Source organism: Dermacentor andersoni, chromosome 11 (genome assembly GCF_023375885.2).
Source record: "Dermacentor andersoni chromosome 11, qqDerAnde1_hic_scaffold, whole genome shotgun sequence".
NCBI lineage: Eukaryota > Metazoa > Arthropoda > Arachnida > Ixodida > Ixodidae > Dermacentor > Dermacentor andersoni.
In genome coordinates this window covers 43172265-43187353 of record NC_092824.1, presented here as the reverse complement: position 1 = coordinate 43187353, position 15089 = coordinate 43172265, and the positions used below count along the sequence as shown (strand labels likewise).

At 44.7% G+C, this 15089-nt stretch overlaps 1 protein-coding gene across 1 annotated transcript in view; it reads right to left on the bottom strand.

Moving 5' to 3' along the window:
* The window catches only part of LOC126517712 (uncharacterized), a 34645-nt gene extending 19589 nt beyond the window's left edge, over window positions 1-15056 (bottom strand). Inside the window, exons 1-3 of the mRNA XM_050167502.2 lie at window positions 13941-15056; window positions 4985-5052; window positions 143-363 (exon numbers count right to left, since the gene is read on the bottom strand). Coding sequence (XP_050023459.1) covers window positions 143-363; window positions 4985-5052; window positions 13941-14500 — 849 coding nt within the window. The 5' untranslated portion in view covers window positions 14501-15056. The remainder of the gene's footprint in view (window positions 1-142; window positions 364-4984; window positions 5053-13940) is intronic.
* Between the last annotated feature and the right edge of the window lie 33 nt (window positions 15057-15089).

Below are 15089 nucleotides of genomic sequence, written 5' to 3'. Positions count from 1 at the left end.
CCAACATAGAGAATGCCAACACGCAATGAAAGAAAGCATAGCCAACCAAATCCTAAAATTTACTTTGATGCATGCAATTGTTTGTTGCGTCAGCATTTATCGCAACTGGAAGCACCACGCCATTGACTGTGCGTCCACTCACCTCCCAGCAGTGGGACAGTTCGGCCAGTCCCGAGCCGAAGGTGGTGCTCTCCCAGTCGACGATGGCCTGCTGAGCCACCTCCTTCTCGACGCGCCGTTCCTCGCGCTGCTTCAGACGCTCCTCGCGCGCCTGCGCTGCCTTCTCCGCCTTCACCAGCTGCAGCAGTGCCGAACTCTCGCCACCCGTGGGCAGCTGGCTCGTGAGCCGAGCACGGCGACCCGCTGCGAGGCAAAGCAACATTTAAGAACTGAATTTTGGGGGTTTCCACGCCAAAGCCATGATCTGATTACCATGCATTCCATAGCAGGGGACTCTGGATTGACCACCTGGGATTCCTTAATGCATGCCTAAACCTAAGCACAGGAGCGTATTTGCACTCCACCCCCATCAAAATGTGAACGGCATTGAACCCGCAACCTTGAGTTCAGCAATGAGACGGCATCGCCACTAAGCTATCGTGGTGGGTTGCAAAGCAACACAAGCTGGAATCGCAATTAATACCAACACCCATTCTTGGTCAGCCAGGCGTGGTGAAACGTTGCACTGCGAGGCGAGACTGACGACAGGACGTGATGAACTGAGACACAAAGCAGAAAAATTAGTGCCCACTTGCTTAACCATTTCCTTGCGAAGTTTTTTTCTGAAAACATTAACTTTTTGCTTAGTTTTGCTTTTTGCTCACTTTTTGCTTTGTTAACTATATTAGTTAGCCTATCATCATATCTATGCTTACAATTTCGCAGTGCTGATATTCAAAAAAGAAATCTGCAGATGTCTTTTCTACACCAATTAGAAACATTTGGCATTAACAGTAGCACAACTGGAAGTGAATCTCCACATCACAGAATTTAACAAGATACACGAGACCCCCAAAAAAGCAGGTGATTTGTACAGATTCTTTATCGGCTTACGTCCAGAAAATATAGATGAAGGCCAACCACACAAGTATAATGTATGCCATACTGGAGGGACTAAGCTGGTCTGCAGAAAAAAAAATATAAAATGGCATTGCAGTGGCAGAGTAGGCAACAAATCTGTGGACTCAGTCGCAAAAAAAAGGCCCATAATAATGCGGGATTTCACCTTATTTTATAATCAGCAACAGACACACACTGCATCTTTGAAATGTCGTGCATGCCCACTCAGGTCACAGAAAGTACCAAGCAATCGACCCCTTTTGGAAGTGAACTCCATTCCCAAGCACACATTGGATCCGCAGCTTTCAAGGAGTACTAAAACTAACGCACTGACTGTGCCTTGGTACAGCGATAAAACATTCACGGTACTAAGTGTGTGATCCCAAGCTTGCTCCTGTAACTGCGACAATAAGGTTTGCCACCTGGTCCTTGAATGTCCCAGACACGATGTGCATAGGCAGCAGCTACAGCAAGAATTTTATGCGATCGATCATCTGCATCGACCACTTTCAAATGGTCAAACTGCCAAATCACTGCCAGTGCGCCGAAACTCATTGTAGCCAGTTAATGAATAGTTCATTACAATACTCATTAGCACAATGAACAAAAAGAGAGAAATCTTTGCCTCGGTATAGCTAGGTATGCATATGACCGTTTTGGGTTCATTCAAAGATACAGTACTTACAGGTGAATTAAAGTATGAACGACCCAATTATTAAGGATTTCTTTTGGCGTACCAAAAATTTAACTTAATGTTGATACAACAAGGGGTAACTATACTCTAACCTTGCCCACTTTACGGAACCATTAGGACAGGCTTATTCTGACGATAAATGTGCAACTGTGACAGCCATGAAAAACCAGCCTGCACTATATCTCTTGGAATGGACATGCCTCCTGCAAAAGTTTGCACCTTCAATTGTTCGGCTTGCCAGGAAAAGCAGGTACATGACTTCAACGAAATCAATTGTTTTTTTTCTTTTCTTTTTTTGCCCAGCTATCCAATATTTGCATAAACTCGTGGGATCGGCGACCGGCACGACGATCGGCGCTGTGCCACAGAGCGTGCCTGCGAAAGCAGCGTGTAGGCGCATTCACGCAGAGCGTCCTAGTGTCTGAGTGTCGTCTGCTAGGCTATTCCAGTGAACCTGGCCTAGCCCTTGGTGCTTGTCAGCACGTCTGTCATTTGCCAACCGCTCACTGTAACCACTCTGCATGCAGGAGCGCATGCACGTGTTTATGGTTGCATTAGAAGCAGACAAGCAGTAAAGGCTGTGTCGAGCTTCACGGGATGGCCCAGCACACGATGCTCGGACAAGAGTCCATGTGCAGGCACATGCAGTCGCTGCTTCCGGAACCATGTTCCACAACACTGCACCGAGTGTCGTGCCGGTTGACGCTCCCACGACATCACTGACTTCTTGGAGAGCTGTACACATTAGCAACCTTTCTCTAAAGCAACCGTACTACCATTCCTTGACTTTGCTGTAGCAACTCTTGCTGGCTCTTTAGCAGACCGGCTACAGTCGTGAAAGATACGCAATGCCTGTCAATAAAATTAAATTGTGTGGTTTGACACCACAAAGCTGCACAACACGCTAGGAAGGACCCCGTAGAGGAAATCTCTAGATTAATTTTTTTTACCCCTTGGAGTTCTCTTAATGTCCACCCAAAGCCCGGTACAGGAAAACTTTTGCATTCAACCTCCATCAAAATGCAGCCAACACCCGACAATCAAACCTGCAAGCGTGTGCTAACCAACAGAATGCCATAACCACCGAGCCATAGCACAAGGTTAATGCCTGTCATTCACAATCAATGAGAATGTTAAACAGCTTGAAAAGGTTATTTCCCAGTAATGATGTAATCTATATAGAACAGTATCAAATACACAGTACAGAGAATTCACAAGCACCAATCTGTTTGCTACAACCAGCCCACATAAATAAACATTTGACTTATGCATGTCATTCAAAAGCACCCAAAGCTGGGGGAGTTGGTGCAGATTCGCAGTTGGTAAAGATGCAAGCAGTGCGAAACAAATATTCACAGAACAGAAAACATTTGCTGAAAGTCTCGTACGGCCATTTGCCGTCACACTGCAGAAAATGCGGATGTACCCCCCAACTCTGTAATGCTGCCCCCCCCCCCGCCCTTTTCCTTTCATTATCGTAAGGAGACCAGAGAAGTCGTGGAAGCATGGCATATTGCAACTCACGATGGCATTTATATCAGCCAGGCATAGCTGCACTCGGGCGCAAGGAAATCCAGTTTATAAAGGCAGGTTGGATGATTTTCCTCGTTTATTTAATTTTTGATCTCTCAGTTTCTGTGTAGGTTGTGCAGGACACACTCTACTACAATACCAACCCCCCTTTTTTTGTACATTTATTACATGTTGCTTCAATAAGCTTCATTTGAAAGTGCAGTACTTGCCCTGCTTGTTTCACTGCACCTCTGTCTGCATTTTTTTCATGCTGCTTGTATGATGCTGCTTGTATCTTTACCAAAAGGCGTCGTTCACAACTGTGTATATTTGCAGTCTGTGTCCAAGAATTTATGTTTTCTGAACTAAAAACAATCTCTATTAAACACCTCTTAGGCCCTTAATGTTGGTGTCCTAACTAAAGTGTGACCACCAAAACAGCTCGGTTTAAGAATACCTGGCGTTAACTGGCTACCACAGATTAACATTACTTTCTTTACATTACGAAAACTATTCTTTCTTAAAAAGTACCTGTGACTGGCACCTGCAACGCTGGTGAGATGGGTCCTTCGCTAAGCTATGGTATCCTTGTGCCAAGGCCAACTTAGCCAAATTGGAAAATACTGACAGGAAGGCCTATTCAGTTTCACAAAAGACTGTTAACCTAGCAAATTCCCTAACACATTCAGAATTTTCAACAGTGGCACTTCAAGCAAAAGAGGCTGGGCTAAAATTCCAACATTAGGCACTGTGCAACAGAGTAAAAAATAGAGGTTTCAGCACACGCTGCCTCTTCACCCTGCATAGCACAGCATCAACACAGATAAACTAAATGAGCTTTCCAATTCAAGAAAAGCAGGAGGTTAAATTCAAGGCCAACTTTGGAATGCCGCATGCTATCTTTCAAGAAGCAAGATCAGTACAAGCATTGGATCTTGCTAGCCTTAAAATTATTTGTATATAGACACTGCCGTGTGTTGATTCTTAAGGTTTTCCATCGTAAATTTATACTCAACATTTCTCTGGCTTTAGCACTGTCTAATCCGTACGTAGGACCAGATTTTTGTCTCATAATAACTATCTACTGCTTAAAGTACAATCAATTATAGAAAAATTAGCATTACTTCTTAAATTTCATTACTTAATTTACTGCCACCAAAAGTAAGAAATAATTCCTATTCATTTATTAAATTTAGTCACAATTTTATTTAAATATTTAACCACTGCACTTCATTAGCTATCTTTCATGATTATTTTCATGCTAGCAACTGTAATTTTAGATGCTGGTTTTCTAACTGCGAAGTGTTTATTTTTTGTCTTTATTATTTGCTTATTATATTACTTCATTGTGAAGGTTCTGCGATCGTTCTCCACCTGCAGCAAGTTGTTTTTCAACCACTTTCATTTCCATTAATTTATCGTTTCTTTATTTCATTTATTATGCACAAGTAATTTCCCCTATGTTGTCCTTGGTGTCGGTGTTTGTTGGCTTCTTATGATATGACTAATAGAAATCTGGCCCCCTCGGTTAACCTCCTTTCATCTTATAGTATTATTATATAGTAGCATCTCCCACCTGCAGTTTGTAACCGTGAAATCTCCTCTGCATATGCTGCTAGGTATAATTTTTGCTGCATTTAAATTAAGATTAATTGACACATTCAACTGTTTTAAAAATCTTGTCAAGTTAAAGTACATAAAGGGAAAGAAAGAACCCACCTCTCTGAGCACCAACATCACGATTTTCCAACGTGGTGGCCTCCAGTGAAGTCTTTTCACGCAGTTCCCTGAAAATGACATGCAGAAAAGGCACTGAGTGCATATTCCTCCAAGCTTCCATGTCTAAACACAGAGTGATGGTATTTGTGTCACTGGAACTGCTTATGGAAAATTCCACACACTCTCCACTGTGCAGAATATTAATTACTGTAAGGTTGAGCTAGGTTGTATCACAGCCCCTAAACAAAACAAAAGTTATGCAGACCTTGGCGCTCTGGAACTACCAGCCATTTGTACTTTTGGGGTGTCGGATCATTCGGAGGCCACAAATGCCAATGTCTGCACGCAGCATGTCAGCCATGGTCCATAAAGCTGAGGGACAGGCTTGAGTCATAGTTGTGAAGTTGCAACAAGTACGACATTGCGCAAATTTGAAGTTGCAACGATACGCAGTTGCTACACCTAGCAAATTCCAGTTCCATGCACGATCAATGTAAAGAAAGGAACAAACTGAACGGCCAGACGTCATCAACAATCTCTTCCATCAACTGCACTGAGTTAAAGAACTGAGGCACATTTTCGAAGTTGCCAAAACTTTTACCACATGCTTTTCACCAGTATAAGGGTAACACTTACAAAGTTTGAAGGTTGGTAAACATGAGATATTCGAATTTGATAATCAAGCTGTCACCACTGACATTATCGCAACATCATTACACAGAGCAAAATTTGCCAACGTTGTGTGACACTAAGGCTAGGTATGATGGTGTCGCTCCTAACAAAAATAACAACAATGCTGGGCACATTCCCAGTAGTGGCAGCTACAGCAATCATACGAAAGGCGCAACCCACTGTTGTGCGAGGTCATGATGAGTCTCCGTATTGCCCTTTGCGTTACTTTGTGAGCAATGAACCTCGTAATAAAAGCTTATTATTATTATTATTATTATTATTATTATTATTATTATTATTATTATTATTATTATTATTATTATTATTATTATTATTATTATTATTCAAACCATGCTGGTGCTTGCCAGCATTATTTCTAAGGTTTGAGAGTTCGAAAAAATACGACGAGCCAAAATTGTCAAGTCAGTACTATTTTAACACCCTAGTGCCAATGTCCACATCATGCAAGCAGTGTAGCTCAGTGTGAAGGCTGGCACATGGTGACAGCCTTCATTCCCCATCTTGGCCTTTCCTGCCTGTTGATGAGTCACCTTTTCGAACTGCAGTTGCTGCCTCCCCGTTCATAGTTTCGGACATCATGTGACTTAAGCGCTGTGTTATTTCATAGATCCAGCAAGAGTGAAGTTAGATACCTATCAACACACCATGTGATGTGCATCTCTCTAGCAAAAAAAAAAAAAAAAAAAATTATGGGGTTTTACATGCTAAAACCACGATCTGATTATGAGGCACATCGCAGTGGGGGACTGCGAAATAATTTGGACCACCTGGAGTTCTTTAATGTGTACCTGAATCAAAGTACATGGGTGTTTTCACATTTCTCCCTCACCGAAATGTGGCCACTGTGGCCCGAATTAGATCCCGCGACCTCATGCTTAGCAGCCCAACACCACAGCCACTAAGCAACCAAAGTGAGTGCACCTTTCTAGCAGTGGTAACAAGAACGGAGGAGCAAAAGGACAGTGAATCAAGCAGGTGAGAAACAAAGCATGTGAATAGGCCCAATGAAGTGCGTGTGGTTTTGTTCACCAGATTGCAGTGTTATGCAGTAGATGATATATTGGACAGACAGAAAGGTGTTTAAATATTAGTTTCTGTGAACATGATTCATTGAAGCACTCGGCCTGCTATTGCTAAGAATGCAACTATTTTCCTGCCTTAAATAGTGCAGCCATTTTGTTTAAGCACAAGGATAAGTGTACTCACGAACTTGTGGAAACGAACTATACATTGTAAAATGTGATGATGTGTGTGTGTGTGAACCAACCATCACTGCTGACACAAGAAAATATTTTGTTCATGGGTAATGCTTGACCTTTTATATCACAATTTCTTATGATTCTGGAACTTTCAACAGACCGATGTCACGAATTTCACTGTGTCACTGCTGCAGCAAAGAATGCCAGTAGTAGTAGTACTTAGTAGTTCTTAGATGGAAAGCAATTGTGCTAACAAGCATGGTCCAAAATTTTGTTGCAGTTGGCTTTTTAAGGGCCTTCGGCTGCCATCGATTTTCTGGCTGGCTGGTTGATAGGGTTAGAATGTGGACAGAGGTGCCGAGGCATTAAAGGAGTACCGACTTGAAAATTTCGACTAGACATTTTTTTTTTTTATTGAGAAAGGATTCAAACATTCTGGACTTCAAATAAATACCGGCAAGCAGCAAAACAAAGAGGGGTTCCTTAACCCCCCACCCTCTTTGCCTCCTATGTTCTTATAAGTTCCTCGACAAATAAAATTCAGTTAGTCAGCACTTCTGTTAGCAATTCCTTTCTCTAAAGGCTCCACAAGAAATGTTGGTTATACAATGGAAGTTGTAAAGCGTCATCTAGGCATTGTGTGTCTTACTGCATCAATTTTCACACCGGTTCACTATTCGAGGAGATAGGACAAATTAAAATGTCGCATCACCAAGCTACTAGGAGTCGTCTTCCCTGCCAACATAGTCACCATCTCCCTCTGCGTTTACTGGCCCATCTGTAAGCAACATTTCTTTCCTGCCTTCTCTCACACCAAAGCCAACGGACTTCATGTTTACATCACAAGTGCCGCCTCCCTTTCTTCTTCTTTTCCTTTCTCGCTGTGTGGTACACTTCCAGGGACAGTTTCGTGTGTTCTGCATTTCGCGTGTTCCGCACGGTTACGTTGTTCACAGTGCGCCTGATGAAGATGTGTGCGCATGTTACCTTGATTCTCTGGGAGGAAACAAGGCTCTGTCCCTTGAGAAAAAAGGCACACAACTTTTGATTTGAAGAGGAAAAGAACCGCGACTTCAGATGGGATGTGACGAAGGAGTGGACAGGACGCCTTCACGTCCCATCTGAAGTCGTGGTTCTTTTCCTCTTTAAACATGCGAGACCAACTGGCCCAAAGTTCCTCCCTCTTGAACCTGTTCTCATTTGAAATTTGATCCTTGTTTTCCATTGTGCAGTGGTCTGATACTTTACAGAAACGATCATCAGCGCGTGGCTTACTCTTTATGATTGTTCCAGAAATTTAAAAAAAAAAGCCGCATACAATGTTCGTCCAAAGCTTGCGCAGCCATTGCCAGCAACCTGGCTCAGGCACTTCTTTTATTTAGAGAATGAGAACTGCTAGCTTTCAGTGGCACTAGATTTCACAGGCCTGCATTGTAGCACCTACCTCACCAACCCAGCTAGTCCTTACAGAGAGTAGTGAGCAACTTCGTGTTCTAGTTGATCCCCATAAAGTAACTCTAGATTCGATTTGCAAATCTTCAGCCATGGTTTGTCATCCCGGAAATGGTGGGGACAATTAAATGGCCACCAGTGATGCATTTACCACTGTTTCTGCATTCGCTGTTGCCGATGGCGTGTCATCAGGTGTCACAACTTCAACGTTAAATAACAGTTCGCCCAACAAGCTCAGCATCCTGCTTGGAGGTTCTGACGTAATAGGAGGTATCTAATCATCAAGTCTGAAACGGTCATCATGCCTGTGGCAATTCGACTTGTATTCTGTTTGTACTTGTACGCATAACGCACTCAGTTTGATAACTGTAGCTGGCAATCACAAAAGTTCAGCCCCAAGGTTTCTTGAGAAGACATGTGAACCAGACCTTGGCAAATTATGGCTGGATGCTTCCTTGTCTTGTTTCATTTTCTCTTTAACTCATCTTGCAATTACGTTCTTCCTGAGATCAGGGCACAGGACTCTGAAAGGCCTGCCCATTAGTAGCTCTGCTGGGCACAGGCTTGTCAGACTATGAGGCATTGTCCTCTAGTGACAAAGTAGGCTAATATTCATTTGGAATTCACCGGCAACTCACTTTTTCATCTTATTCTTTACTAAGTGAATCGCATGCTCTGCAGCACCGTTGGACACAGGGTGGTAAGGTGCTTCTTGTGTTATTCCTCTTGAGGAGTTCTTGCAGTTGGCACTTGCGAAAATGGTGCCATGATCTGATATCAGAATTTCTGATATTCCACAAGTTGCAAGAACTGTCCCAAAACAGCTGACGGTGGCTTCTTCGGATGGTTGTTTTCAAGCGATCTAAAGCACTCCCAAAAGGTCGATCTTTTTGGGATGGCCAAAAAGAGGCACTCTGGCTGCATTCAGATGGTCCTTTCCAATCACCTGACTGCAGATCAGAGCTCCTAAACGCTTTTTCAGTATTGCCGTATAAGTTTTGCAATAACTTATATATATGTTAATACTTTCAATAAAGATTTAGTTGAGAGTTAGCACTCGTCCTGTCTGCTTCTAGTCTGTGTATATGTCACTTTGTGCTACAATCCAAGAATATGTTACCGTACCAACTGGCCCAACTTTCTATCCTTTAGCAGCCAAGAAAGCTGATCAGTTTCCGGTGAGGTGACCCCACCCATTCTCTTCTTGCACTCGTAAAGGGAGACTCTCATTCCATTCACAGTGACAACAATTTTCATAGGTGGTGGCCATGTTATCGAAGGTTCCTTTAGCTTTTGCTTCCTTTCTTCTCGCTGCTCCGAAAAATAAAATCAGATGGTGCAACATATCTCCTACTTGGATGCAAAGTGCCTCCAGAATTGTTCTGCCCGGATTCAGAGGATTACAGTGACCATCTAAAGATGCTGTAAGAAATAGTGGCATTGGAACGATTCACTGAAATCAACGTGCAGGCGTGACCGAGGCTTCTCCGCAAATGACCAAGTAAATTGCACAGGCTGAGGCATACACAGATATTCTTGGCATACAGTGCAAAAAACCACTTATCTAGAGATATTGTGGTTGATGTTGGGCCTCCAGACACAACTTCAGGCGATAACTTCACTTTCTCAACACCTGGTTGGCCTTCATGCAAAAGTTTCAGCACTTACTCTTGAAGTGCAGCCAGAATAATGACCCTTGTGCCCCAGAGATCAGCTTTGTCTTGTGGATTAAGGCCAAGCTCACATGCTTTGAATGGTTTCCGTTCAGCCTTCCAGGGAAGCTGAGCTCCTTGCAAAAGTATATAACTAACCCTAGATAAGACAGGGTCTTTTGTCAAGGCCTCAGCTACCACCGCAGATGACAAAACTCGTGAGTAACAATGCTCCAGCATATATGCATCTGCTGGACATTCTCCTGTGAAGTCATTGCATTTCAGAGGCACACAACTTGGTCCATCAACATTCTAAATATTCGTTCCTAAACTATATCAAGGTATAGGTATATGCAGATAACAATAAGAGCCCAGCTTACAACTCTAGAAAGATTGCACTCTGGAATGACCCTATCCTGTCCAATAAGTCTGAGTAGCGGCTTGTGGGCCATAGCAGCAACAAAGTGTCTTCCCCAGAGGTACTGTTACAATCTTGTAATGCGAAAGATTCAGGCTAGTCTCCTTGTCAAGATAGCAGTAATTCTTTTCAGCAGGTTGCAGTCTCCTTGATGCAAACCCAATGGGATGTTTTATCTTTTGAGCATCCCAATGAGCTGATATTGCCCCCTAGACCCTGCTGGAGAGGCATCGGACATGAGGAAGAGTTCCTTCTTGTAGCTGTATTGGAATAATACAGGAGCTGACGTTACAACTTGCTTTGCTTCTAATGAATATTCATGCTCCTTTTCCATGGGACATCATTAGCCAGAAGGTGGTGCAGAGAATAGAAAACTGAAAAAAGGTTTGGCAAAAATTCTGTGTAGCAATTCACCAAACCAAGGAAACTCCACGTTGCTTGGTACAGGCACACAAAGAACTGCCTTAAACTTACGCATGGCAAGGTGCAGCCAGTTGGCATCAATGACGTCGCCTAAGTAATCAACTGAGGACACCATGAATTTGAATTTGGTATTGAATTTGAGCTTCAGGCCTGCCTTCTCCATTTGCTGGAATACTTTGGAGAGACTGTTCACATAGTAGTCCCTGTCATCAGTGCCTGCTACCAGGATGTCTTCAAGATAGACTCCAACATGGCATAGGCCTTGGAAAAGGATTTCGACCTGCCCTTGTATACTTCCTGGATGCAGGGTTGAGAATAAATTGATAATATGCATCCTTGAGGTCAAGCTAAGTAAGCTTAATCCCATCTGAAATCCTTGTCCAGAACTCTTCAACCTTTGGAATTGGGTACTTGACCACAATTGTACTTGCATTCACAGTCACCTTATAACCTCCACAAATGTGACTAGCGTTCCTGAGGATTGGAAGAATATATGAAGCCCATTAAGACGACTGTACAGGTTGTATGATGTCTTCCAGCTGCAATTTTGGTAGTTCTTTCAATGCTTTATCTATCAAAGCAAACACAACTTATCTAGCCCTTAAACAAATGGGGCTTTGCTCCGTCTTTATAATAGACAGTTTAACTGTGACCTCTACGAAGATTACTGGTTCAAGAGAAAATAATGCACAATGCTTCTCTACAAGATGCCATCACTTATGAAACAGACTTCAGCGATGCTGATGAGTGGCACCTTGAAGGACATATTCAACACCTCCATCCAGTCACATCCAAGAAGTACTGGTGCTTTCCCAATGTGCAACCAGTAAGAGAAGGTTGCAATGATTTTTGTTGTACTTTGCTAACACACTAGCCTTTACAAGGACAGGTTTGATTTCAATGGTGCAAATTCTTCCTTGAAAGTTTGAAGGTGAGCAGGAGCAACACAGCCTCAGAATCATGTGGTGTAATGTCTCCTCCCCGAAGATGCCTGCTGCTATGTCAAGCTGCATCTGAAACAATCATCCTTGAATTTCAAGTTGAACAATGAAAGCATTGGCCTTGGAGAGCTGGTATGATGTCATAAAAGCTGTCTACATATCTTAGGTCTATGTGCTACAGCATGGATCTCCAATCTGGCTTCCTGGCTCATCTACTGCATGTACTACGACTTGGGCACAAGGCATCTCTGGCTGAAATTTGTGCTTTTTGTCTTACATGCTTTGGCTAAATGACTTTTTTTTTTGTGGCAACAGTTGAAAACACCATGAATCTTGGGAAACTTAATCACGTAGTGCGCATCACTACAGCAGTGGCAACAAACATTTCGTATGAGGCGCCTGGATAGCCTCCATTACCACAGAAAATGCTCCTGAAGTTGCACATAGTTCCGATGCATCATGTTTCACCAATTCCATAGCCAGTGTCAACGTTGCTGTGGATTCTAGCATGAGGTCAAGGTCAAAGAGCAGCCGGGTTTACATTTGAGGAATTCCACAAACAATACAGTCTCTATGCAAGTCATTGAGAAATGTGCCGAAATCACAGTATTCCGAAAGCTTCTTCAGTATGACTTGCCCTCTTTACAGATGCAACAGTTGAACTTGCAATGACTCACCATAACTGACAGTTTTGGGAGAAGTGGTTGCTTAGGGTTTATAAGCAAATAGTCAAGCTAGTTTCCACGGGCTTTGCCGGTGCAACAAGACTCCGTAGGACGGAGTACATCCTGGAACCACAGGAACTCAGAAAGAGTGCTCAATACTTGTCTGCTGGTATGTCAATGGGCTTCTGCTTATAATTTCAGACATTTTCGAGCTGTGTAGTGACATGATACTCTGCAGACACAATTGCCATCGCATGATCTCTATGCATTGCTTGTCTTTTCGCAATGCCCAAATCTGGTGAGGGGCCCTTTAACCAATATGAAAACACCAACACACCAAGACGTCGCCAGTCAGCGGTCAATACAGAGACACCTTGTCCAGCAGCAGAAACTGCTAGCCACTGCAAAATCAGGACAGCCACTCACAGTACCAAGAGCTTCTAGAAAGCAGTTAGACGAAATCTCAGGACAAGTGTCAGTACCGTGGCAATAAGTATGCTTATATTGTAACACTAAACTCGTTCTTAACACTGTTACGTGGGCCTTAATAAGTAGAAATACTGTACAGCTAGTGCTCTTAGATTCAAATGCGATACTCAGAGAAAACTGTTGCTGTAACTTCTTGCGCCAATGGCGGATGCTGGGAACGCTGAGATACTATCAAAGTGAGCCTTTGAGACTTGTGACTTCATTTTGGACCAGCAGCGATCATTCAGTGCTTACCGGTGGCGTAAAAAACACTGGCTGCCATGTGATCAAATTATTGCATTTGAATCGCTGATCACTGTACAAGGCTCCAAGCAAGAAAAATTTTTGTTCAGCATGCATAAAATTGAACAGAGCTTTCAGATGTAGTTTTGTATAGTACTTATTAATTCAGCACGGAGTAGTGGCCTCGAAGTGAAGGTCAGTAGTAGACAAATATCAGTAGATTGTTCTTCATCCTCCTTTGTATGAATGGATGGCACTGTGTCCTTCCTGATGCAGGATCTCTGCAAGCCATACTCTAATGACAGGAGCAAGTTAATGCCACATTCTGCACAGCTATGCTGTGTACTATGGCGCAGATACTCTGTACCAAAAGGATGTCTGGTATATCAGGTGGAGTTAACCATCGATCCCTTGGACCTTCTAAAGACCGAAAATTAACTTCATACTTTACTGATGGTGTGCTGAATGTTTGAAGAGCTTAATGTGAATTAGTACACTAGAAACTTAAGCCTGGAACTTGTCTAATGCAAGCCCGCGGACAACTGCTGCGACAAGTGAATGCAATCGACGACTTGCGCTGTACCTTTTGTACGAACTTCAGAAAAATCCCGCAGAGCAGTGACAGATAATATGCGTGTAAGGACAGTACCAGCCAGGCCCAGCGGCAACGACACTTTCCACTTCGTGCTACAGCACGACTGTACAGCGACCGTCACTTGACTGGTGCCTCGAGAGAGATACCCTGATGGTAGTGGCATGGAGGTTCGCAACCCGCGGTGTGCTGCGGGGAAGCTTAACTCACCGGGGCAGCAGGGCCAGCTTCTGCTCGAGCACCGTCTCGAGCCTCAGCGCCTTCTTGGTCAGGTGGTGCTGGGGTCCGTAGAAGCGGTAGCAGTTCTCCAGGATGAGTCGTATGTCGCGCACTACCTCGGTGATGCCGGCGTACGCTCGCGCGTCCAGGGCGGCGCGCACCCGGCTCAGACACATGGGCTGGCGCACGGCACGCGTGTAAGCCGGCCGCTGCTCGATGTCCAGGGGATCGAGGAACGGCGCGCTGTACTTGCGGCACGCCGGCGAGCCGAGCCAGTCGACCAGGCGGCGCGCAGCCTCCAGTTCGGGCGTCTCGTACGCTCTCCGCTCTTCCTCGAGCAGCATGCTGGCCGGCATCTGCATCGTGTAGCTGTGCTCGCCCGTGCAGTGGTCGGCCGACAGCACGTCGATCACGTCGTCCTCGCTGCCCGAATCGTCCTCGTCCGCGCCGCAGTCGTAGCCGTGTCCGACGACCACTTCGACAGCGGCTGGCGGCAGCCGCTGCTGCGCCTGCGGCGGCAGCGGGCAGTGGAACGACGTCGCCGCATTCATCGCGCAGGTCCGGGCCGAGCGACTCGAGGGCGGACCGAAACACGGCGGCCGCCGACGTCGCGGCGGCTAGAGCGGCCGCACGCCACGGCTCTGGGCGACTCGCGAACGCAACTGACACCGACTGCACTTCTCTTGTCTCACCACCAGCCGGACTGCGCTGGCCCGCGGCGCGCGGAATCAATGGTCCGAAAGGGGGGGGTCTAGCCCTGTCTCAACGAGGCTTGGCCAGCGGAGGCCCGAGCGCACAATAGAAGGGATACCATGTCGACGCCGCGCGCACTTTCCAGCCGACCGCGGTGGACGTACTGTGCCACCCTCAGCACAGAGATTCACTCAAAGGATGCTCACGGCATCATCCACAGAAGCACGGCTGTACACATGCTAAAAAAATGTTTTATCGATTTGCTCGCAGCGTTCCCGTACCCGAGCTTCCGGATCCGGATGCTCAGAAGTTGAATCGGATTCGAAGCCGTCGTGTCGAAGCGGCCGCTCGCGAGCCGCTATTAATTTCTGCAGATAAATTCAGTTGCGTTAATTTCTTCATGATACAGAAAAATACTTTGCTCAATATATTTTCTTCCCATAGTGC